The sequence below is a fragment of the Symphalangus syndactylus genome, chromosome 16 (assembly GCF_028878055.3).
Source record: "Symphalangus syndactylus isolate Jambi chromosome 16, NHGRI_mSymSyn1-v2.1_pri, whole genome shotgun sequence".
Taxonomy (NCBI): domain Eukaryota; kingdom Metazoa; phylum Chordata; class Mammalia; order Primates; family Hylobatidae; genus Symphalangus; species Symphalangus syndactylus.
Window position 1 is genome coordinate 46,770,535 of NC_072438.2, and position 24,011 is coordinate 46,794,545.

Here is a 24,011-nt window from a genome sequence, read left to right on the forward strand (position 1 = left end):
GGAGGCTTAAACTGGAGTGAGCCGAGATATTGGCACTACACTCCAGCCTCCTATTGGTGCGATCTCTGCTCACTGCAACCTCCGCCTCCTGGGTTCAAGCGATTCTCCTGCCTCAGCCTCCTAAATAGCTGAGATTACATGTACACTCTACCGTGCCCAGCTAATTTTTGTATTTCTAGTAGAGACAGGGTTTCGCCGTGTTGGCCAGGCTGGTCCCAGACTCCTGACGTCAAGTGATCCGCCCACCTCGGACTCCCAAAGTGCTGGGATTACAGGTGTGAGCCACTGCGCCGGGCCCAAATCCTCCTATATTTTGTATTTAGCCAAAAGAAAAATGAGAAAACTCATTGACATTATCCTATAAATTATGATTGATTTCTGATTTGGAACAAGTTTTCGTTGTTGTTGTTTTGAGACGGAGTCTTGCTCTGTCACTGAGGCTGGAGTGCAGTGGCTCAATCTCGGCTCACTGCAACCTTTGCCTCCTGCGTTCAAGGGATTCTCCTGCCTCAGTCTCTTGAGCTAGGACTACAGGCGCACACCACCATGCATGGCTAATTTTTGTATTTTTAGTAGAGACGGGGTTTTCACCATGTTGGTCAGACTGGTCTCGAACTCCTGACCTCAGGTGATCCACCCGCCTCAGCCTCCCAAAGTGCTGGGATTACAGGGTGAGCCACCAAGCCCGGCCCAAGGCATGGTTTTATATATTAAAAAGTCGCTGGCCAGGTGTGATGGCTCACGCCTGTAATCCCAGCACTTTGGCAGACCGAGGCAGGTGGATACCTGAGGTCAGGAGTTTGAGACCAGCCTGACCAACATGAGGAAACCCCATCTCTACTAAAAATACAAAAAATTAGCCAGGCATGGTGGTAGAAGCCCGTAATCCCAGCTACTCAGGGGTTTTGCCATGTTGGCTAGGCTGGTCTTGAACTCCTGAGGTCAAGTGATCCGCCTGCCTCAGCCTCCCAAAGTGCTGGGATTACAGGCGTGAGCCACCGAGCCAGGCCTCAAAGCGCTTCTTCTCCTCCTGGGTCTCGGGCACGAGCTGGGACACGGGCAGCGACCTGCCTTCCTGGCTCAGCGACACTTAGGTGAAGACACTGGCAGCCCGGTAGTGCTTCTGAGAGCTGTCCACAACACAGTCGGCGTCCACCAAGACCTCGATCTCTACAGACTTATTGCTCGTGAAGGTCATTGCGTCCCGAGATGGTCTTGATGTAGCCTTTTCTGATCTTGTCGTGAAAATTAACGGCCTCCATGGAAGCTGTGACGAGGTTGGTCTTGCAGTGGCGTGCAGCCAAGATCCCGGTGACCTCATCCATCACCTTCGTGGTCACGCCTTCATGCAGGAAGCTGTGCAGGGTACAGTATGAAGAAGGCCCCACCAGGTGGATCAAGCTGGACTGGCTGTAGCTGACAGTGTTCGGCTCTGGGTTGAGGACTGGCTGCAGGATGTCCCCGTTCCTCCAGTTGGTCTCCATGCGCTCCAGCTTCTGGGTTTCGTACCGCTTCTGGCCCTCCTCCTCCTACTCCTGCCGGAAATACACAACAGGAGGCACTTCGAGGACCTTGTCCACGTTCGTCAGCGGCAGGGGCGCATACCAGAGGGTGGCCTTATTGGCCAGCTTTTTGGCACCTGTGAGGATGTTTTCGGACATCACGTTGACCTGCACCTCCACAGAGTGCTTGGAGGTGTAGATGATCTCCGCGCTGACGTGGGCCACCTCACCGATGCACATGGGCCACAGAAAGTCGGTTCACTCAACCCGAGCCAGAGCGGCCACACAGCGCTCCCCGTTCTGGGGGTTGCAATGCCGGGTGCTGATGATGGTGCCCGCCTCCTCGATCATCTTCAGGATGGTCCTGCCTAGACATTGCGGGCCACATGGCGTCATCTGGCCGCATGATCCGGCGGATCTGGATGGCGGACGGCGTCTTGATGTCTGGGCCAGACATGTTGGCAGCTGTGGTGGCGGCTGCAGGAGGGCGCAGGTGTCTGGCAGGCCTGGCGCGGAATTGAGTTTTAGTGTTGAGAAAATTAAAGTTTTGGTTGTTAAAACGATTGCAGTTTTAGCTAACTTCAATTTTAAAATTCACCAATAATAAAACTATTATTTATCAATAAGTAGAAGCGAGTTAGAAAATATTCAATCCCTTCAATTCGGTTGGAGAATACACTAATATTTTTCGAACACCTGACACATATCAAGCATTTACTTAGGTATTTGCATCCATATTGCAATTTAATTCTTGCAACTGTCCTGGCCGGGCACAGTGTCTCAGGCCTGTAATCCCAGCATTTTGGGAGGCTGATGGGGGAGGATCGCTTGGGCCCAGGAGTTCATAGACCAGCCTGGGCAACACAGTGAGATCTCCATCTCTAAAGAAAACTAAACAGAACAAAACCAGTTCTTTTTTTTCTTTTTTCTTTTTTTTAGACAAGCTATCACTCTGTCACCCAGGCTGGAGTACAGTGGCGTGATCTCGGCTCACTGCAACCTCTGCCTCCCAGGTTCAAGCAATTCTCCTGTCTCAGTTTCCCGAGTAGCTGGGATTACAGGCTCTTGACACCACGCCTGGCTAAAAACCAGTCCTTTAAATTTAGCATCCTGGCTGGGTGCGGTGGCTCATGTTTGTAATCCCAGTATTTTGGGAGGCCGAGGCAGGTGGATCACTTGAGCTTAGGAGTTTGAGACCAGCCTGGGCAACATGGCAAAACCCCGTCTCTACCAAAAATACAAAAGTTAGCCGGGCATGGTGGCATGTGCCTGTAGTCCCCACTACCTGGGAGGCTGAGGTGGGATGATCACTTGAGTTCCAGAGGCAGAGGTTGCAGTGAGCCGAGATAGTGCCACTGCACTCCAGCCTGGGCAAAAGAGTGAGACCCTTTCTAAAACAAAAAGAAACAAAAAAATTAGCATCCTTATCCCCACTGTAGAATTAAAGAAATTGAGCCTAGGAGCAGTTAAGTATCTTTGCAGAGATCATACATTAATGGGATGGCAGAACTAAAAATATGGATCTACACTTAAGGTTTAAAAGCCTGTATTATTTTCCAGTTCACCATACTACTTCTGTTAGTAAAAATAACAATGATGATGCTTTGTATCCGTCTTACCTCACATAAATTGTAACAAAGCTCCTTAAGGACAGGGGCCATGTCTTATACTTTTACAATATCCCTAATGAATTTTCAAGAAATATTGCTTGAATGGTATGGTTGGTTCCTGGTATTTAAATAATGTTATTTAATTTTTCAATGGTATTTCAATGATAGAAATAAATTATGCTTTTTTAACCTTAGTATTTATAATGCAATTATTCTGACTTATTTCACATCAGAGACAATTTTATCATCCAGTTTAAATTCATCTTACACAAAAAATGTGTGAATAGGCCGAACACAGTGGCTCACGCCTGTAATCTCGGCACTTTGGGAGGCTGTGGCAGGCAGATTGCTTGAGCTCAGGAGTTTGAGACCAGCCTAGGGAGCATGGCAAAACCCTGTGTATACAAAAAATATAATTATTAGCTGAGCGTGGTGGCACACGCCTGTGGTCCCACCTATTAGGAGGCTGAGATGGGAGGATCACCTGAGCCCAGGGAGTTTGAGGCTGCAATAAGCTGTGATCGCGCCACTGCACTCCAGTCTGGGAGACAGAGTGAGACCCTGTCTCAAAAAAAAAAAAAAAAAAAGCATAAACATATATGCAGCTTTTTTTTTTATTTTTATTTTTATTTTTTTTATTAATTTTTTTTGCATACAAAAACAATAAACATTTTCTAAAAATACATACAAACAAAAAGATGCGTATCAAACATATTAGGAAGGTTGCACATGGGAAGTCGGGGAATAGAAATGGGGGTGGGAGTTAAAATAAATGAGAGAGGGACTTTATATGGATCAGTGATAATAACTCAATCCTCTATTTGACAAAGAAGAGGGAGAAGGAAGAGGAAGAAAAAGAAAGTGGGATAAAGGATCAGAAAGGGAGGAAAATAGAAAAAATTAGACTATGACTCCAGGGTAGACCTGTTTTGTTGTCACTGAGTTGGTTGGTTGGTTTGTCTGTTGTATTCTTCATGTTTCGCCAAGTTGGCCAGACTGGTCTCGAACTCCTAGCCCGAAATGATCAACCCGCCTCGCCCCCCAGAGTGCCGGGACCACAGGCGTGAGCCACCACGTCCAGCCCCCACATTGCTTCTGGCCTCCGTGGTAGACCTCCCAGACGGAGCGGCCAGGCAGAGGAGCTCCTCACTTCTACCCAGACATGGGGCGGCCGGGCAGAGGGGCTCCTCACTTCCCAGACGGGGCGGCCAGGCAGAGACGCTCCTCACTTCTTCCCAGATGATAGGTGGCCGGGCAGAGGCGCTCCTCACTTCCCAGACGATGGGTGGTCGGGCAGAGGCGCTCCCCACTTCCCAGACGATGGGTGGCCGGGCAGAGGCGCTCCTCACTTCCCAGACGATGGGTGGCCGGGCAGAGGCGCTCCTCACCTCCCAGACAATGGGTGGCCGGGCAGAGGCACTCCTCACTTCCCAGATGGGGCAGCCGGGCAGAGGCGCTCCTTACTTTCCAGACGATGGGTGGCCGGGCAGAGGCGCTCCTCACCTCCCAGACGATGGGTGGCCGGGCAGAGGCGCTCCTCACTTCTTCCCGGACGGGGCGGCCGGGCAGAGGCGCTCCTCACTTCTTCCCGGACGGGGGCGGCCGGGCAGAGGCGCTCCTCACTTCTTCCCGGACGGGGGCGGCCGGGCAGAGGCGCTCCTCGCTTCTTCCCGGACGGGGGCGGCCGGGCAGAGGCGCTCCTCACTTCTTCCCGGACGGGGGCGGCCGGGCAGAGGCGCTCCTCACTTCTTCCCGGACGGGGGCGGCCGGGCAGAGGCGCTCCTCACTTCTTCCCGGATGGGGCGGCCGGGCAGAGGCGCTCCTCACTTCCTCCCGGACGGGGCGGCCGGGCAGAGGCGCTCCTCACCTCCCAGACGATGGGAGGCCGGGCAGAGGCGCTCCTCACTTCCCAGACGATGGGTGGCCGGGCAGAGGCGCTCCTCACTTCTTCCCGGACGGGGCGGCCGGGCAGAGGCGCTCCTCACTTTCCAGACGATGGGTGGCCGGGCAGAGGCGCTCCTCACCTCCCAGACGGTGGGTGGCCGGGCAGAGGCGCTCCTCATTTCTTCCCGGACGGGGCGGCCGGGCAGAGGCGCTCCTCACTTCCCAGATGGGGCGGCCAGGCAGAGGTGCTCCTCACCTCCCAGACGGGGCGGCCGGGCAGAGGCGCTCCCCACCTTCCAGATGGGGCGGCGGCCGGGCAGGGGCTGCAATCCCAGCACCCTGGCAGGCCAAGGCAGGCGGCCGGGGGGTAGAGGCTGCCGCCAGGCCAGACCACGCCACCGCACTCCAGCCCGGGCAACACCGAGCACTGGGTGAGCGAGACTCCGTCTGTAGTCCCAGTACCTCGGGAGGCTGAGGCGGGCAGAGCACTCGGCGTCAGGAGCTGGCGACCAGCGTGGCCAAGATGGCGAACGCGTGCCTGCATCCAAAGGAGAAAAGGCAGGCAGCTGTGGCGCGCGCCGGCAGTCCCAGGCAGTCGGCGGCGCGGGCAGCAGCAAGCCGAGTAGATTGTAGCCTGGGCCAGAGAGGGAAAGAAAGAAAGAAAGAAGGGAGGGAGGGAGGGAAGGAAGGAAGGAAGGAAGGAAGGAAGGAAGGAAAAGCTATTTTTCTACTTCTGCTCTATGCAGCTTTTTTTGCTGCCATTCTGCCATTTTTTTGGAGTGCATGATATTTTTGGAGCATTATGATATCATGCTTATATAAAATATATTTAATATATTTAACTTCATTTGCAGGCTATTGAACTCTAGGAGTTGCCTTATGAATACCATTCTGGGACTTTGAGGATTTTCCTAAGTACTTTCTGTCTGTTCAGTACTGGGAATAATAATATAAAATAAATACTAAGAGGATAGTACTATCTATAGCGTTGAAAACACTGACAGAGAAATGGACTTTGCCTTCAGAAAGGTATTAACCTCAAAAGGTTAAGTAGTCCTAGAACTTGGAAACATTTTTTTTCCTTTTTCTTTTTTCTTTTTTTTGAGTCTTGCAGAATTAGCTAGAATGGAAACCCATATCTGAATGTACTAAAATAATTAGGAGCCAAGGACTTTTTACCCTGGGATTGGGGCTCTTGCCCTGGCCCTAATGCCTTTCCTTTCAAAATAGAAACCAGACCAAACCAAACAAAAATGTCTCACACTCCTCAAACTCCATTCTAATTAGCAACATTGAGAATTTATCTTTCAGGCAGGTCATCACCAGACACGGAAAAGTCTAACTTCTTAGGCAGGGACTGAGAGGAAAGTCTAGTGGGTGGAATGTGTTACTTGGCCCCAGGCCCAGCTCATATTTTCCATGAGCAAACACCACCTTAGCTAAGGGTGAATGCCTCTGGAGGTGGCCTCCCTCAATTTAGGAGACTTTTTTTTTTTTAAGTACAATCAAATTTTGAGAACCTAAATAATTTCATTACAAAGAACTTTACATTTCCTTTTAACGAGCATTTACAGAAAAACTACTATGAGGTCAGGGGCAGTGGCTCACGCCTATAATCCTAACACTTTGGGAGGCCAAGGCATGCAGATCAGTTGAGGCCAGGAGTTCAAGACCAGCCTAGCCAACATGTCGAAAACCCATCTCTACTAAAAATACAAAAATTAGCCGAGCCTGATGGTGCATGCCTATAATCCCAACTACGTGGGAGGCTGAGGCAAGAGAATCACTTGACCTAGGAGCGGGAGGTTGCAGTGAGCCGAGATCACGCCACTGCATTCCAGCCCCAGTGACAGTGAGACCCTGTCACAAACAAACAAACAAACAAAAACAAAAAAGAAAACCTGCTATGATAGTTAGATTTCTTTGGATGCAACTATCAAGAAACAACTCAAGTTAGCTTAGGCCGAAAAAAGGAGAGATTTATTATAAGAATATAGGGGTGTTTCGAAGAAACCAAGGAGAGAGATCTAGCTGGCCCCAGGAAAGACCAGAAACAAGTTGTTGAGAGCCCAGACATTATTTTCTCTCCATCTGTCCAATATCTCTTCTCTGCTTGTTTCTTCTCTCTCGAGCAGCTTCCTCTGCTACCCTGGCCTGACGCAGAATATAGCTGCCTCCAACTCCTGAGTTAATCCTATACAAGCTCAGCAGCACAAAGAAACTGAGAATCGCAAATCTTTTATATTTTTACTTAAATGCTGTTTATTTTTACACAGCAAATAGAATTATTTTAAGAGATGGGGTCTTGCACTGTTGCCCAGGCTGGATGCTCAAGCCATCCTCTCACCTCAGCCTCCAAAGTAGCTGGAACTGCAGGCACACACCACTGTGCCCAGCTAATTAAAATTTTCTTCTTTCTTTTCTTTTCTTTTTCTTAAGACCAGGCACAGTGGCTCATGCTTGTAATCCCAGCAATTGTGGGAGGCCGTGGCAGGCAGATCACTTGAGGTCAGGAGTTCGAGACCAGCCTGGTCAATATAGTGAGACCTCATCTCTACTAAAAATACCAAAATTAGCTGGGTGTGGTGGTGCGTGCCTGTAACTCGAGCTACTCTGGAGGCTGAGGCAGGAAAATCACTTGAACTCAGGAGGGGTTGAACTTGGGAGGTGGAGGTTGCAGTGAGATTAGATTGCGCTACTGCACTCCAGCCTGGGCAACAAAGTGAGACTCTGTCTCAAATTAAAAAAAAAAAAAATTGGGGCTTGGCGTGGTGGCTCACGCCTATAATCTCAGCACTTTGGGAGGCCAAGGTAGGCAGATCACTTGAGGTCAGGAGTTTAAGACCAGCCTGGGCAACATGGTGAAACCCCGTTCTATACTAAAAATACAAAAATTAGGGCCGGGTGCAGTGGCTCATGCCTGTAATGCCAGCACTTTGGGAGGCTGAGGTGGGCGGATCACCTGAGGTCAGGAGTTCGAGACCAGCCCGGCCAACATGGAGAAACTCTGTCTCTACTAAAAATACAAAATTAGCCAGGCGTGGTGGTACATGTCTGTAATCCCAGCTACTTGGGAGGCAGGAGAATCGCTTGAGCATGGGAGGTGGAGGTTGCAGTGAGCCGAGATCATGCCATTGCACTCCAGCCTGGGCAACAAGAGCAAAACTCCGTCTCAAAAAACAAAACAAAACAAAACAAAAATTAGCCTGGCATGGTGGCAGGCACCTGTAATCCTAGCTACTCTGGAGGCTGAGGCAGGGAGAATTGCTTGAACCTAAGAGGTGGAGGTTGCAGTGAGCCGAGACGTGCCATTGCACTCCAGCCTGGGTGACAGAGCGGGACTCCGTTTAAAAAAAAAAAATTAGCTTGGTGTAGTGGCATGTGCCTGTAATCCTACCTACTCGGGAGGCTGAGGCAGGAGAATCACTTGAACTCGAGGGACGGAGGTTGCAATGAGCTGAGATTGTGCCACTGCACTCCAGCCTCGGTGACAGAGCGAGACTCCATCTCAAAAAAAAAAAAAAAAAAAAAAAAAAAGGGCGGGTGCAGTGGCTCACACCTGTAATCCTAGCACTTTGGGAGGCCTAGGCAGGTGGGTCACCTGAGGTCAGGAGTTCGAGACTAGCCTGGCCAACATATCGAAACCCTGTCTCTACTAAAAATACAAAAATTAGCTGGGCGTGGTGGTGCACATCTGTAATCCCAGCTACTCGGAAGGCTGAGACAGGAAAATCCCTTGAACCCAGGAGGTGGAGGTTGCAGTGAGCTGAGATTGCGCCACTGCTCTCCAGCCTGAGTGACACAGTGATACTGTCTCAAAAAAAAAAAAAAAATTGGTACATTAGCCCGGCATGGTGGTTTGTGTTTGTAGTCCCGGCTACTTGGGGGGCTGAGGCAGGAGGATAGCTTGTGCCCTAGAAGTTAGGCTGTAATGAGCTGACCTCGTGCCACTGCACTCTAGTTTGAGCAACAGAGCAAGATCCTGTCATGAAAAATAAATAAATATATAAAATTGGTTCAGCAAAAAGTCTCTTCATCCTCTTTCCTCTAGCCACCATTTGCTTTCTCAAAAGCAATTAATGGAGCAGTATGTTCTATCTTCTTCTTGAGATATTCTATGTATATGTGATAAAATCCACCCATCCATCCATCCATCCATCCATCCATCCATCCATCCATCCCTCCATCCATCATCATATCTATCTACCTACCTACCTATCTATATTTATCTATCTTTTCCTCCTCTCCATTTTTTTTACACTAATGGCAGCATACCATACACACACTGAGCAATATATCTTGGAGATGGTGCAGTATGAACATTTAGAGTGCCATCATTCTTTTATATTGTGGCATTCTGCTCTTTTCGTGTAACATACTGCATTTAACCAGTTCCCTGTAGATGGGCATTTAGGTTTTTCCCCCATCTTTTGCTATATTACAAACAATGCTGCACGTATATAATTTAAAAATATGCTTAAGAGTAATTTGTATTTCTTTTTCTGTGAGCAGTCTTTTTTATATTGTGTCCGGTTTTTTGCTATTGGGTTGTTAGTCTTTTCCTTATTGATTTCTACATGTTTGTATATTAGAGAAATCAGCCCTTTGTCTCCGATGTGAATTGCATTTTTTTCTTGTTTATTATTTGTATTTAGATTTTACTAATGATCTTTGTCCCAATTCTAAAATTTCCCTGGAAGAGACTAATTGGATTAAAACACCCACTCTTGGTTAACTGTGGTGAAGGAAGTAGAGTGATTTTTCAAAACCCTGGAGTCTGGTCCCGTAGAATTGGGGGAAGAGGGTACAACTGACTAGGAAATTGTAAGCTAGGAAGGTACCCTAAAAGGAGGTTAGTACATTTCAATGTGTAAGGAATGTTTTCTAGTTACTGTGGATACGTATTTTGTCTAGGGGAAGAGAGTTCACAGTTTTAGCAAAGATACAGACCAACAAATAATCATCACTGCAATTAAGAGAAGTATATAGACATTGCTGTGGGCATACAAGAAATCATTCTCTTTGGGAGGCCAAGGTGGGAGGATCACTTGAGCCCAGGAGTTTGAGACCAGCCTGGCCAACATGGTGAAACCCTGTCTCTATGAAAATACAAAAAAATAGCCAGATGTGGTGGTACACGCCTGTAATCCTAGCTACTTGGAAGGCTGAGGCAGAATTGCTTGAACCTGGGAGACAGAGGTTGCAGTGAGCCAAGATCATGCCACGGCCCTCCAGCCTGGGTGACTCTCAAAAAAATAAAAAATAAATAAATAAATAAATAAACCGTTCTATTTGGGGCATCTAGAAAAACTTTACAGGATAAAAGGGCATTTGGGTTGGGTTGTAAAACACAAATGAAAGTGAATGACTAGGTTAGCCAATGGTTCAACATCCCTGGAAAGGATGTATTGTGAAGTGTGTGATTGTCTCAAATAGAGGAGTAACATAACTGACAGAAGGATGTTAGCAGGTATGGTTACAGGATGTATAGTTTCCCTATTGGCAAGTGATATGAAAACTTGGCTGGGTGCGGTGGCTCATGCCTGTAATCCCAGCACTTTGGGAGGCCGAGGTCGGTGGATCACCTGAGATCAGGAGTTGGATGGAGATCAGCCTGACTAACATGGTGAAACCCCGTCTCTACTAAAAATGCAAAAATTAGCTGGGAGTAGTAGCAGGCGCCTGTAATCCCAACTACTTGGGAGGCCGAGGCAGGAGAATCGCTTGAACCCGGGAGGTGGAGGTTGCAGTGAGCAGAGATCGCGCCACTGCACTCCAGCCTGGGTGACAGAGCTAGACTCCGTATTAAAAAAAAGAAAAAGAAAACTTAACAGTTACATAAAGCTGGAGCTCCCACAACATGCTTACAGACAAGAGGTATGGCTTCCCGTAAAGTTTCTCACAAAGACACAGAATTGTTGTTGCTATCACACTCAAAGAAGGAGGATTATCCTGGGAATGAGGAAGCTATCCTTGGCATTATCTAGACTTTTTTTTTTTTAATACTGTTTTTGCCAATCCCATCTCCACCCTTTCTTGTCAAGTTTGGAGACTCTGCCTCATGCCTGCCCATTCATGTACAGAGAAACTGGATAAAACAAAGGTCAATTTCTTAAGAGCATTTCTCAGGAGACCTACATTTCAGGCTTATTTGAGGTCATTTTTGCAGGAGTGGCAGCATTTGGAAGCAGAGGTGAGGGGGTTTGGATTTCATCTTCAAATATGTAGACAAGTGTTTCCTCCAAAATGTGATATAAAATCACATGTCCTGGGATACTCTCTATGAATAAAGGATTTGCGGTCAAATAAGTTTGGAAATATTTACTAGTATATCCTTTTCTTAGAGTTCCTAGGCATATTGGCATATTAAAAGCTCTGAGAATTTATTCAAAGAAAAAACAGAGGCAATGAGAAGCCCTTCAGTTTAAAAGCAATGCATAACTATTTATCCCTATTGAGAAAAGCTAGTAGAAATTAGAGGAGCTGTGAAGTTTGTGAGAGGAGACACAATCAGATTTGTTTTTTCATAAAGTTTTCACTCAGACTGGAATTCCATTGTTCTTTATTTTTAGAAGTTATCTTTTTTTTCTTTTTTTTTTCCTTTGTTTTTTGGAGACAATGTCTCACTCTGTTGTCCAGGCTGGAGTGCAGTGGTACAATCTTGGCTCACTGCAGCCTTCACCTCCCAGACCCAGGTGATCCTCCCACCTCAGCCTCCTGAGGAGCAGGGACTACAGGCACGTGCCACCATGCCCAGCTAATTTTTGCATTTGTTGTAGAGATGGAGTTTCACCATGTTGTCCAGCCTGCAAAAGTTATCTTCTTTTGGTAGATTTTCTTTTTTTTTGAGACGGAGTCTTGCTCTGTCCCCCAGGCTGGAGTGCAGTGGCACGATCTCGGCTCACTGCAAGCTCCGCCTCCCAGGTTCACGCCATTCTCCTGCCTCAGCCTCCCAAGTAGCTGGGACTACAGGCGCCCACCAACACGTCCGGCTAATTTTTTTTTTTTTTTTTTTTAGTAGAGACGGGGTTTCACCGTGTTAGCCAGGATGGTTTCGATCTCCTGACCTCGTGATCCGCCCGCCTCGGCCTCCCAAAGTGCTGGGATTACAGGCTTGAGCCACCGTGCCCGGCCTTTTGGTAGATTTTCTTAGTACCCTATTGCTTCCTTTAGGATATTTGTTTCCTTATTATTATTTTAACAGCCTTTATGCTTGCCTTTTTTTTTTCTTTTTTTTTGAGACAAGGTCTCACTCTGTCGTCCAGGCTGGAGTGCAGTAGCGCGATCTCAGCTCACTGCAACCTCTGCCTCCTGGGCTCAAGGGATCCTCCCACTTCAGCCTCCCAAGTAGCTGAGACTGTAGGTCCATACCACCACACCTAGCTAATTTTTGTAGAGATGGAGTTTCCCCATGCTGTCCAGGATGGCACCTTTTATAGATAAATAATTGCACTAAGAAAATTACATTTTCTTTTTGATTGAGTCCACTAATATCTGTAATAACTACTATTTACTAAGCCTCTACTTTTATGTACATTTATTATTTTAATTAATCAGAATGTAGCTTTTATGAATGCCATTTGAGAGATGAGAAAACTGAGTATTTGAGAGTTTAAGTAATTTTCCCAAGGTCAGAGCTTGACGCACCCTGGGTTGAGTGTGGTAAAGCAATCTTACATAAAGGTAAAACCCATTGATATTTATTTACTTTAGATAATGGCAATATTATCTACTATTCGGTTTCCACTAAATTTAAAATGGAAAAACACAATAATTCCAGCATATGTTGGTCCTACTTTCTTTTAGTAAAGTTCTTGCAACAATACTATTCTTTTTTTCTTTTTTGAGACGGAGTCTCGCTCTGTCCCCCAGGCTGGAGTGCAGTGGCGCGATCTCGGCTCACTGCAACCTCCACCTCCCAGGTTCAAGCCATTCTCCTGCCTCAGGCTCCTGAGTAGCTGGAACTACAGGCAAGAGCCACCACACTCGGCTAATTTTTGTATTTTTGGTAGAAACCGGGTTTCAGCATGTTAGCCAGGCTGGTCTCGATCTCCTGACCTCATCATCCGCCCGCTTTGGCCTCCCAAAGTGCTGGGATTACAGGTGTGAGCCACTGCATCTGGTCAACAGTACTATTCTTAGTTGGGAATGAAAACAGTGTATTAGCCATTATGTAGAAGAGGAAAAAATCTTGACACAGATTTTCTTGATTTGCCATATGTTTTGTCATAGAGTGATGCTCACTTATTCTTTCACTCAGTAAACATTCATGGAGTGTTTATATTGTACAAGGCTGGGAGTTTGACAATGAGGAATACAACGCTGAATGGGAAACTTCAAGGCATTGATGACCTAGTAAGGGGGATTATAAACACATGAATAATTAAGCGGAATGCTTCAAGTCATAATCCAAGTATAGGAATACAAAGGTGGCATAGATTATTAATACTTTTGGTTGGAAGGAAATCATACCTATGTTCTAAACATAAACACAGACAATCATGTTTAGAATTTAGCTGTTACATAGACCGAAGTTGGACTTAGATAAATATAAAAGGTTTACTTTTAGCCGGGCGCGGTGGCTCACGCTTGTAATCCCAGCACTTTGGGAGGCCGAGGTGGGCGGATCACGAGGTCAGGAGATCGAGACCACGGTGAAACCCCGTCTCTACTAAAAATACAAAAAAAAATTAGCAGGGCGTGGTGGCGGGCGCCTGTAGTCCCAGCTACTCGGAGAGGCTGAGGCAGGAGAATGGCGTGAACCTGGGAGGCGGAGCTTGCAGTGAGCCGAGATTGCGCCACTGCACTCCAGCCTGGGCGACAGAGCGAGACTCCGTCTCAAAAAAAAAAAAAAAAGGTTTACTTCTGACGACTTGGCAGTTTTGTTTTTTTTACAAAAATCCAAGACATTTCCGAAAATATAAACTTCAGTCTTTCCTTAAAGGTAAGTTTTTATCTAAAATGCCAGGATTCACTTTAACTTATTTAGTAGACATTTTACCATTCCTCAGATTTATCTGGCATTTTAGATATATTGTCACATAATTCTAACACAACCAATTGTAATAAAACCAACTGGAAGACTGAAGAGGGTGTGAGCAGGAGTGGCACCCACAGGATAGTCAATAATTCTTTTTTTGAGATGGAGTCTTGCTCTGTTGCCCAGGCTGGCGTGCAGTGCTGCAATCTCGGCTCACTGCAACCTCAGCCTCCCCAGTTCAAGCGATTCTCTTGCCTCAGCCTCCCGAGTAGCTGGGACCATAGGTGTACACCACCACGCCCAGCTACTTTTTGCATTTTTAGTAGAGACGCGGTTTCACTATGTTGGCTAGGATGGTCTCAATTTCCTGGTCTCGTGATCCGATCCGCCTGCCTCGGCCTCCCAAAGTGCTGGGATTACAGGCGTGAGCCACTGTGCCAGGCCCTAATTCTTAAGTGTCTTCTTTGAAATTTAAAGAGACACGGCCCGGCGCAGTGGCTCACACCTGTAATTCCAGCACTTTGGGAGGCTGAGGTGGGAGGATCACCTGAGGTCAGGAGTTACAGGCCAGCCTGGACAACATAGATAAACCCTTCCTCTACTAAAAATACAAAAATTTGCTGGGTTTGGTGGCGGACGCCTGCAATTCCCGCTATTCGGGGGGGCTGAGGCACAAGAATCGATTGAACCCGGGAGGCATTAAGTTGAAGTGAGCTGAGATTTTGCCACTGCACTCCAGCCTGGGCAACAGAGCAACTCTAGTCACCCAAAAAAAAAAAAAAAAAAAAAGAAATTTAAAGGGACATGAACTTCAATGAGAACGGGCATGATAAACAAAGCCTTTATCCCAGATACTAATCTAATGCTGATTGATGCTTAACCTTTTAAAAGACGTGTTGTACTTTTCCCATTGGCTTAGAATTTGAACCAATAAGAAACGAGGAAATCTTTATAAATATTCACAACCGAAGGCTGATATTGCGAATGTTGAGTGAAGATTGCTTTGTTCTTCATTCCAGTCTCACTTTCAGAACTTTATGGTATTGATGTTCTTCTTATTGCCATAGTAAACAAACTTTAAAAACATTCAGCTTTGGTGTTGTCTTTGTGGCTAGAAATATATTTTCCAATGTTAAGAAGAGTTTATTTCTTATTGTTCTGACTTAAGATTTGATGAATCCTTAACAGATGTTCAAAGGAAAATAATTTAAATGCTTGTTTTTATTATCATGGTGAACATATTTCAAAAACAAAATATTAATTTCCTCGACATCTTTCAAGTTTATAATTACTAGGGTTCTTTCACTTCTAAAGTGGCATATATTACAGTTTTTAGTCTCTTATAATGGCTGTTTAGAGGCAGAGTTAATGTTAGGTTCTCAGCAACAGCTATTTATCTCTTGAAATTCTGGGTTATTACAATTTTTTGTCTTTGAAATTTAATAAAAGCATTAAGGGGTTTTTGTATAGTGATTTTTTTTTTCAAGGATCAACATGAAGTCTGTGATTTAACATTGGGACTCGAGACCTCTTATAAATACAAAATTCATACAAAAGGAAAAATTCCCCTATTTTTCTATGTGGATGGTTTCATCAGAAAATTTACCATCTTGAGTTCTCTCCTTATATATTACTGGTTTCTTGAAAAAGCACTAGAACGTTCTCATTGTGAATAAGTGTTCCAGTTAGACCTAAACGACAAAAACCATTTGCACTTGCCCCAAATTTACACTGTTTAAAACAACTGCCATAACAACCAACAATGTCTCTTCGATGCAAAGGGACACTTTGTTATGAGGTTATTTCGCTTCTCTATTCTGGAAAAAACCACCGCACGTGGAATGAAAAGTAATTGCAAAGGGAGGGGACGGAGGAAGTAAAAAACAGGCAAAACCACAACCACTACCATCACCACCACCACCAGCCAGAAAGCAAAGGTGAAAAATTTGCGTACCCCGAAAACACTAAACATTTCACATCAGAACCCAGAACAAATAAACCAGGGAAAGCAGAGTTAAGAGAAAAAAAAATGGTGCAGGCTTGGGGACGGACTTACACTACAGCGGTCGCAAGAGGGAAAAGTACGTCTTTGCCTTTTCTTGGCACTCGAAAACTCAAGCTCGAACTGGGGGCAAAGGCCAGCGGCTGCGGTTCCACCGGCTAAGGCGCACACATTCCCCGAGCTCAGACCGCACGCTGGCAAGGCCGATGGGGCTGGGCGGCCTCCCTCCACCCCGTGGCAGTCGCCGACCCCTTTGTCTCCCCGTGGGGCTCCGAGGCCGCGCGCCCGGAAGCCCCCCGCAGGAGAGCCGCGCGCGAGAAGGCGGGTTCCCGTGCCCGCCGCAGCGGCCACAGCCCCAGTCAGGCAATGCCGAGGCCGGTCGCTCGCCTCGCCGTCCCTCCCAACTTGCAGCTTGGACCCCGCGCGCGTCAGGGCTCGCCCCAGCTCTGCTTTCCTCTCTCCCCTCACCCCGCGAGGCCGACCTTGTGTTTGTTTTATTTTTTGGGGCTCGGGAGAGTGCCGAGGGCTATAAACAGCTGTGGTTTACCGCGCCGCTTATTTTGGCAAAAATTCCGGGCCTGTTGCAACGTTCCCCAGCGCCAAACAGCTCCCGCCTTCCCTCCCAGCGGAACCCGACACTCGAAGAGGGGCTTGCTCCTCCAGGGACCCCCGATAAAAAAAGTGGGGACCACGGCCGGCTCTCGGGCGAGCCTTGGGGGGTGGGCGACCGGAAGCCGCCGAACCGGCCGGGCAGGGCTTGCTCTCCAACGGGAGCGGGAGAGGTGGGAGCGCCCGCGGGCTCAAGTCCCCCCGGCCGCCGCGCCGAGGCGGAGCTCGGGGACGAAGCAGAGGTCGTGGCGGACAGCCGGCGGGCTTGGGGGGGCGGTGGGCGGCGATCCACCTGGGCGACGTGGCAGCTATTGCCGGCGCCTCGAGACCCCTCCCCACCCGGCCGCCCACCCGCCCTCTCGCGGCGGGCTTCTGCGCGGCTGCTCTTCCCCGGCCGGACGGAGAGCGGCAGTGTCTCCCCGCCAGGCGCGCTCGCCGCGTCTTCCCCGCGGCCGCAGCTGCTTGCTAGCCCTGCGCGGCGCGGGAGAGCGCAGTGGCGCCGGCGGGAAAGGGTTGCGGACCTGCGGCGCCGCGTTGTGCGTTCGACGACGCGGCCCCGGCTTCGACGCCCTCTGCCCGCTCCAGAAACAGGTAAAGGCGGTGGGTGGGAGGCAGGGAGGCGGGTCCGAGGTGAGGGCCCTGGAGGTTAGGGGTCCCGGGGCGCCGAGCCGAAGCGGAGGGCCTGAAGCAGCGGTGGGCGGCGCGGCGAGTGAACCCCCAAGCCCTGAATGTGGGGCCCGGCGTGGGCCGCCTCCGATCCGACCCGCGGGCCCGGCTGCCCGGACGGAAGGGAAGTGAGGCGTCGGCGAGAGGCGGGCCCTGGCGCTCAGCCCGAGGCCGGGCGAAGGCGGGGGCCGCGGCCGCTTCCTTGGCCTCCGAGTGCCTGGCGGGCCTCCAGGCCCCAGACACACCCCTCTTGACCCCCCGAGGTTTCCTCCCAGATCTGTTCCCGCCAGGACCTGACCTTGCGCCCCTCCAGGCGCCTTAGGTGTTTGCCAAGCGGAGCCTTCTGGGAACTTCAGGCCACCTTCTTGAGCACATAGTCCTAGCAAAGCCGTTTATTTACTCACTTCAAGTCCAGACACACAGCCACTCACACGTTCGGATTTTGGAGACTGCGGGGAGACTTTCCCCTCCCCGGCTTTTGTGTGTCTTTGGCCCTCGTCCCGCCTCCCCTGCCCCCATCTGCAACTTTGACCCTTTCTAGAGCCCCTCTCTCATCTGGACCCTCTCTAAGCCGTCCGTTTGGAAATTCGTCCTCAATAGAGTGAGTCATCTTAGCGGGGGCACAGTTTATCCCTCGTGCGTTTTTGGTTAAAATAGTTTTTTTTTTTTTTCCCTCCGAAAGAGAGCTAGAGTAATAGAATGTAGATGACAGGTCAGTGTCAGTGTTGGCTTCAAAGGCTCTTCCTTTCGGCGGCAGCCTTTGTAACTAGGATCTGATATTTGTGGCACGGACAGGTTTGTACACATTCTCGCCATGCAGTGGTTGTAATGTCTCCATGGCAGAGTTCTGGCTTGAAGGCAGGATTGGCTGCTTTTTCTACTCGACATTTTTGAGCCAATCAGCAAGGACTGCTTGCCTGGAGACTGGTTAACTCAGTAAAGGTGGCGATTGGTTGAGCTCCTAGAAGAAAATCCTGGAGGTGAACCTAGCCTCTCGGAAAACAATGACTGATTTGCAGCTGTATTAAAAAAATGTTTTCTTTTAATCCCAACATTAGCCTTTTCACTCCGTTTTTATTACTTCCAGTGTTTTTCTTTCAAACACCAGCTGTCTTTTGTAACTCGTTTTAACTCTCATCCTTTAATTTTAACTCAAAGACTTCTTACGCGCTTTAGGAAATGTAAACATCGTGCGTTCTGTGTTTTGATAAACGTGGTTCCATCTGCCTTTCTAACATTGTTTATTGCTGAAGGTCAGAAATAAACAGTTTTGAGTTTCGCTCCCAGGACCTTTATTACTTAAGTGCCGTGCTAGGATGGGGGGTTGGAGTGAGGAGCTGTAGTGGACATGGTGGGAAGAATAGGAAACAAATGGCTGCTTTTTTGCAAGGAGGCTACAATTTAGTTAATGAAAAAAGACTAACCTGTAAAACAATAAAGAATAAAGCAGTAGAAACCAGCACGCATTAAGTACTAATGCCAGTTTGTGTACTTGTTGACTTTAGTTGATTTGAAGGGGAGATAGAAGTACTGTATTTCGTAGAAAAAATAGGCTTAAATTATGGTAGAGGCATGTTTTTTCCTTCATTAAAGTATATTAAAGTAGGCATAGTATCTTGTTTGTACACAGTAGAGGCTAAATATTATCACTGTAGTTGCATGTTTTTTAAAATATTTATTTTAAATCTAAATACTGTTACATAGTTGCATCTTATTTTATTTATTTATTTTTTTGAGACAAGGTCTGGCCATATCGCCAAGGCTGGAGTGCAGTGGCACTATCTCAGCTCACTGCAACGTCTGCCTCCCTGGCTCAAGCCATCCTCCCACCTCATCCCCTAGAGTAGCTGGGACTAGAGGCGCAAGCCACTATGCCCGGCTAATTTTTGTATTTTTGGTAGAGAGGAGGTTTCGCCATGTTGCCCAGGCTGGTCTCAAACCCCTGAGCTCAAGCGATCCACCTGCCTCGGCCTCCCAAAGTGCTGGGATTACAGGAGTGACCACCACGCCCGCCCGGCTGTTTTAAAACGCTGATTATTTTCCTTTTAAAACCTCCCTTTTCATCATGATTAGCCATGATTATGCATGTCTTTTGATATGCAAAGCAGCAACCATTTATTAGTCAATGAATTTCAGAAAAATAGCTACCTACCTTCTTTGCTTTCCTTTCAGCTTTTTATATGCAAAATCATATTGTAAGTCTTGGGAAGAATCAGTTGTCTATTAAATGCCTTTAGAAGTAGTTTATGTTAGGAATTTAAGAAGAGATTGAGCATTTTTTATGTATGTATGTATGTATGTATTTTGAGACAGAGCCTCACTCTGTCGCCCAGGCTGGAGTGCAGCAGTGCTATCTTGTCTCAGCCTCTGGAGTAGCTGAGATTACAGGTGCTCAACACCACACCTGGCTAACTTCTGTATTTTTAGTAGGGATGGGTTTTTGCCATGTTGGTGAGGCTGGTCTGTACTCCTGGCCTCAAGTGATCCACCCGCCTAGGCCTCCCAAAGTGCTAGGATTACAGGTGTGAGCCACCCCACCTGGCCTTAGATTGAACACTTTTTTGATACCTACCTTGCTCGATATTGAGTAAGCATGCATCAAACCATGTATCATTATCAACCTCATTGCCCTCGTCCTCATAGTAATGAAGTGGTGTACGTGTATGTATACACACATGCACACCAGGTGCTGTTTTAAGCACTTTACATATGTGCTTGTATTTAATTCTTACAACTCTGAGATTTGCACTATTCTTACAGAGGAGGAGACAGAGACTGAGAAATATTAAGAAAGTTGCTGAAAGTTACCCGACTAGTGTGTGGGAGTGTTATGTATGTATCAGGTAGGTTTCAGTCAGACTTAGATCTTTGTGACCCAAAACCTTAATCTTTTTTTTTTTTCTTTTTTTAAAAAGACACGGTCTCACTATGTTGCTCAGGCTGCTCTCGAACTCCTGGGCTCAAGCAATCTTCCTGCCTCAGCCTCTCAAGGTGCTGAGATTACAGGCGTGAGCCACTGTGACTGCGCCTTGGGAAGAGTATTTTACTTTCTTACCCGAGAGCTTAAATCTCAGCATTGCCCTCCAGAAATTATTTTATTAGAACTGTACATCTAGATTGTGGTTAATCAGTTCTATCTGAGCTCTCATACTTTATTTAATTTTTTTGAGATGGAGTCTTGCTCTGTTGCCCAGGCTGGAGTGCAATGATGCCATCTTGGCTCTCTGCAACCTCTGCCTCCCGGGTGCAAGCAATTCTCCTGCCTCAGCCTCCCAAGTAGCTAGGATTACAGGTGCATACCACCATGCCCGGCTAATATTTTTATTTTTAGTAGTGACGGGGTTACACCTTGTTGGTCAGGCTGGTCTCGAACTCCTGACTTCAGGTGATCCACCCGCCTTGCCCTCCCAAAGTGCTGGGATTATAGGCGTGAGCCACTGTGCCTGGCCGTACATACTTTAAAAATTAAAAGAGCCTTTAATAAATTTATGCGGCTAAGTAGCTAGATTTTTTTTTTTTTTTTGAGACAGGGTCTCCCTCTGTTGCCCAGGTTGGAGTACAGTGGCACGATTATAGCTCACTGTAGCCTTGAATTCCTGGGCTCAAGGGATCCTCTTGCAATAGCCTCCCGAGTAGCTGGGAGTATAGGCACATACCACCATACCTGGCTCATTTTAAAAATTTTTTTGTAGAGACAAGGTCTCGCTGTGTTGCCTAGGCTGGTCACAAACTTGTGGGCTCAAGCAGTCTTCTCACTTCAACCTCCCAAGTTGCTAGGAATATGGGCCTGAGCCACCACGCCTGGCCTGTTTTTCTAAATGTGGATTGTGTGACCATATCCTTTGATCATGTATTGGCTGCTTTTCTTTTCTTCTTCTTTTTTTAAAATTTAAATTGAGATGGGGTGTTGCCACATTGCCCAGGCTGGTCTCAAACTTCTGGGCTCGAGCAGTCTTCCCACCTTGGCCTCCTAAAGCCCTAGAATTACAGGTGTGAGCCACCATGCTCAGCTGGCTGTTTTTCTTAAAACTTTATACAAGCCCCAGATATAAGGTTATTAGTGTCTTTATTATTATTATTTTTTGTGGTGGAGTCTCGCTATGTTGCCCAGGCTGGAGTGCTGTGGCACAATCTCGGCTCACTGCAACCTCTGCCTCCCAGGTTCAAACGATTCTCCTGCCTCAGCCTCCCGAGTAGCTGGGATTACAGGTGCCCACCGCCATGATCAGCTAATTTGCATATTTTAATTTCATTTTTTTAATTTATTTATTTATTTATTTATTTATTTTTGAGATGGAGTCTCGCTCTTGTTGCCTAGTCTGGAGTGCCATGGCATGATCCCAGCTCACTGCAACCTCTGCCTCCTGGGTTCAAGTGATTCTTCTGCCTCATCCTCCCAAGTAGCTGGGATTTAAGATGCGCACCACCACGCCCAGCTAATTTTTGTATTTTTAGTAGAGATGGGGTTTCACCATGTTGGCCAGGCTGGTCTCGAACTCCTAACCTCAGGTGATCCGCCCGCTTCGGCCTCCCGAAGTGCTGGGATTACAGGCTTGAGCCGCTGTGCCTGGCATATTTTTTTTTTTTTTTCTTTTTTGAGGTGGAGTTTTGCTCTTGTTGCCCAGGGTGGAGTGCAATGGCGTGATCTCGGCTCACTGCAACCTCCGCCTACCACGTTCAAGTGATTCTCCTGCCTCAGCCTCCAGAGCAGCTGGGATTACAGGCACCTGCCACCACGCTTGGCTAATTTTTGTATGTTTAGTAGAAATGAGTTTTTGCCATGTTGGCCAGGGTGGTCTGGAACTCCTGACCTCGGGTGATCCGCCTGCCTCGGCCTCCCAAAGTGCTGGGATTACAGGTGTGAACCACCATGCCTGGCCATTAGTATCTTTTTTTCTTGAAAATATTTTCATTAATTTGCTGTTCTATTTATTTATTTATTTTTTGGTTTATTTATTTATTTTTTGTTTTGTTTTTACTGCTTTATTTTTTGGTTCCTTTTTTTTTTTTTGAGACGGAGTCTCGCTCTGTCACCTAGGCTGGAGTGCAGTGGTGCGATCTTGGCTTGCTGCAATCTCTGCCTCCTGGGTTCAAGCAATTCTCCTGCCTCAGTCTCCTGAGTAGCCGGGACTACAGGTGCCCGCCACCATGCCCGGCTAATTTTTTGTATTTTTAGTTGAGACGGGGTTTCACCATGTTAGCCAGGATAGTCTCGATCTCCTGACCTCGTGATCCTCCTCTCTTTAATATCTCTTGAATCTGTTCCTTTTCGCTATCCTCACTGCTGCCCTCCTACTCCATGGTTAGTATCATCTCTCACCTGGGTTGTTGCACGAGCCTCCTAACAGCTCATCCCTGCTTTCAGTCTTCCAATGCATTTTTCCCACTGTAGCTAGAGTAATCTGTCTAACACATTTAAGCATGTAACTCCTCTGCTTAAAACTTTTTTGTGACTTTTCATGGCCTTTAGGATAACTTTTGAACTTCTTTTTTTTTTTTTTGAGACTTCTGAACTTCTTCACTTGGCTTTCAGGATCCTCATGATTTGGATCCTTATTGACACTTGGCTGTCAGTGTGCTAGCCCTATTAAGTTCCTTGTATTTCTCCCTGAAGGGATCAGAGTTCTTAAATCTGCGCTTGAGTTCAGAAGCTTCTTTCTGTCTGGAATACCTTTCCTAGTTTGTTCCTTACCCTCACTTTTGTTTTGTTAACTCAGGCTTGTCTTTCAGGTCTCAGCCTAGGTGGTAGCTCTAGGAGAAAGCCCTTGGATACTTCAAGTCTGAGTTACATGGGCCTCCTCTTTGGGTCCTTAGCGCTCCATGTTTTTCATTACATTGTGATTGCTTGCTTATTTGTCATCTCACCACATAGCGGTAAACGGACTGTCTTAAAAAATGATGTGATTTGCATGGAGTGTATTGAAAGAAAATGAAATAGTAATTTTGGGGTTTATCTAATAGGAGAGGAAAGGGACACTATATTTGATAGATGAAAGTTTTCTAAGCCAGAGAAGGCATACCAGGTGCTTTTATAGCCTGAATGAAAAATATCCTTTGATGTCTAATTTTTATCAATTTAGTTGCTCTATTTTATTAGTTAGAACTTTTTGGAGTTCAAGTAACAGAAATACAGCTTGAAGTAGCCTGTAGGGGAAAAAGTTATGCATTCATATGACCATATAATAGACAATTGTATGGATAAGGATGGCCATGAAGAGCTAAGGTGGGAACTTTCCCATAGTTGGGACCTTTCCATACTTATACTCTGTGCATACTGGCTTCATTCCTTTTACTGCAAATATGTTTCCTCACATGGTAAACCTGGTTCCTGGCAGCACAGGGGTATCAACTAGAACCTTGACCAAATCTAGCGTTTGAGGGGATGAAGTACTATGCTTAGTTCATTCTAGGTTGTGTGATATGCTCACTTACATGGCCAGGGATCTGTTAGCAAAAAGCAGAGCAGACCTTGAGTAGGGGAGGGGATGGAGTTCTGGGCAGACATAAAGAATATCCACTTTAATTCTTTATAGTTTTATTGATGGATTTACTTTTAATTTAATTAATTAATTAATTTTTTTGAGACGGAGTTTTGCTGTTGTTGCCCAGGTTGGAGTGCAGTGGTGTGATCTCGGCTTACTACAACCTCCACCTCCCGTGTTCAAGCGATTCTCCTGTCTCAGCCTCCTGAGTAGCTGGGATTACAGGTGTGCATCACCACACCCAGCTAATTTTTTGTCTTTTTAGTAGAGACAGGG

General features: G+C 47.1%; 1 protein-coding gene and 1 pseudogene across 3 annotated transcripts in view; one reads left to right on the forward strand and one right to left on the reverse strand.

Annotated features, from left to right (window-relative positions):
• Positions 1–1,052: 1,052 nt before the first annotated feature.
• On the reverse strand, positions 1,053–1,977 carry LOC129464936 (putative cytosolic acyl coenzyme A thioester hydrolase-like; annotated as a pseudogene).
• A 13,439-nt stretch (positions 1,978–15,416) lies between these two features.
• N4BP2 (NEDD4 binding protein 2) overlaps positions 15,417–24,011 on the forward strand; it is a 127,133-nt gene continuing 118,538 nt past the window's right edge. For all 3 annotated transcript variants that reach the window (XM_063619774.1, XM_055246429.2, XM_063619773.1), the window contains exon 1: positions 15,417–17,178. In XM_063619774.1, coding sequence (XP_063475844.1) covers positions 16,185–17,178 — 994 coding nt within the window. In that variant the 5' untranslated portion in view covers positions 15,417–16,184. The remainder of the gene's footprint in view (positions 17,179–24,011) is intronic.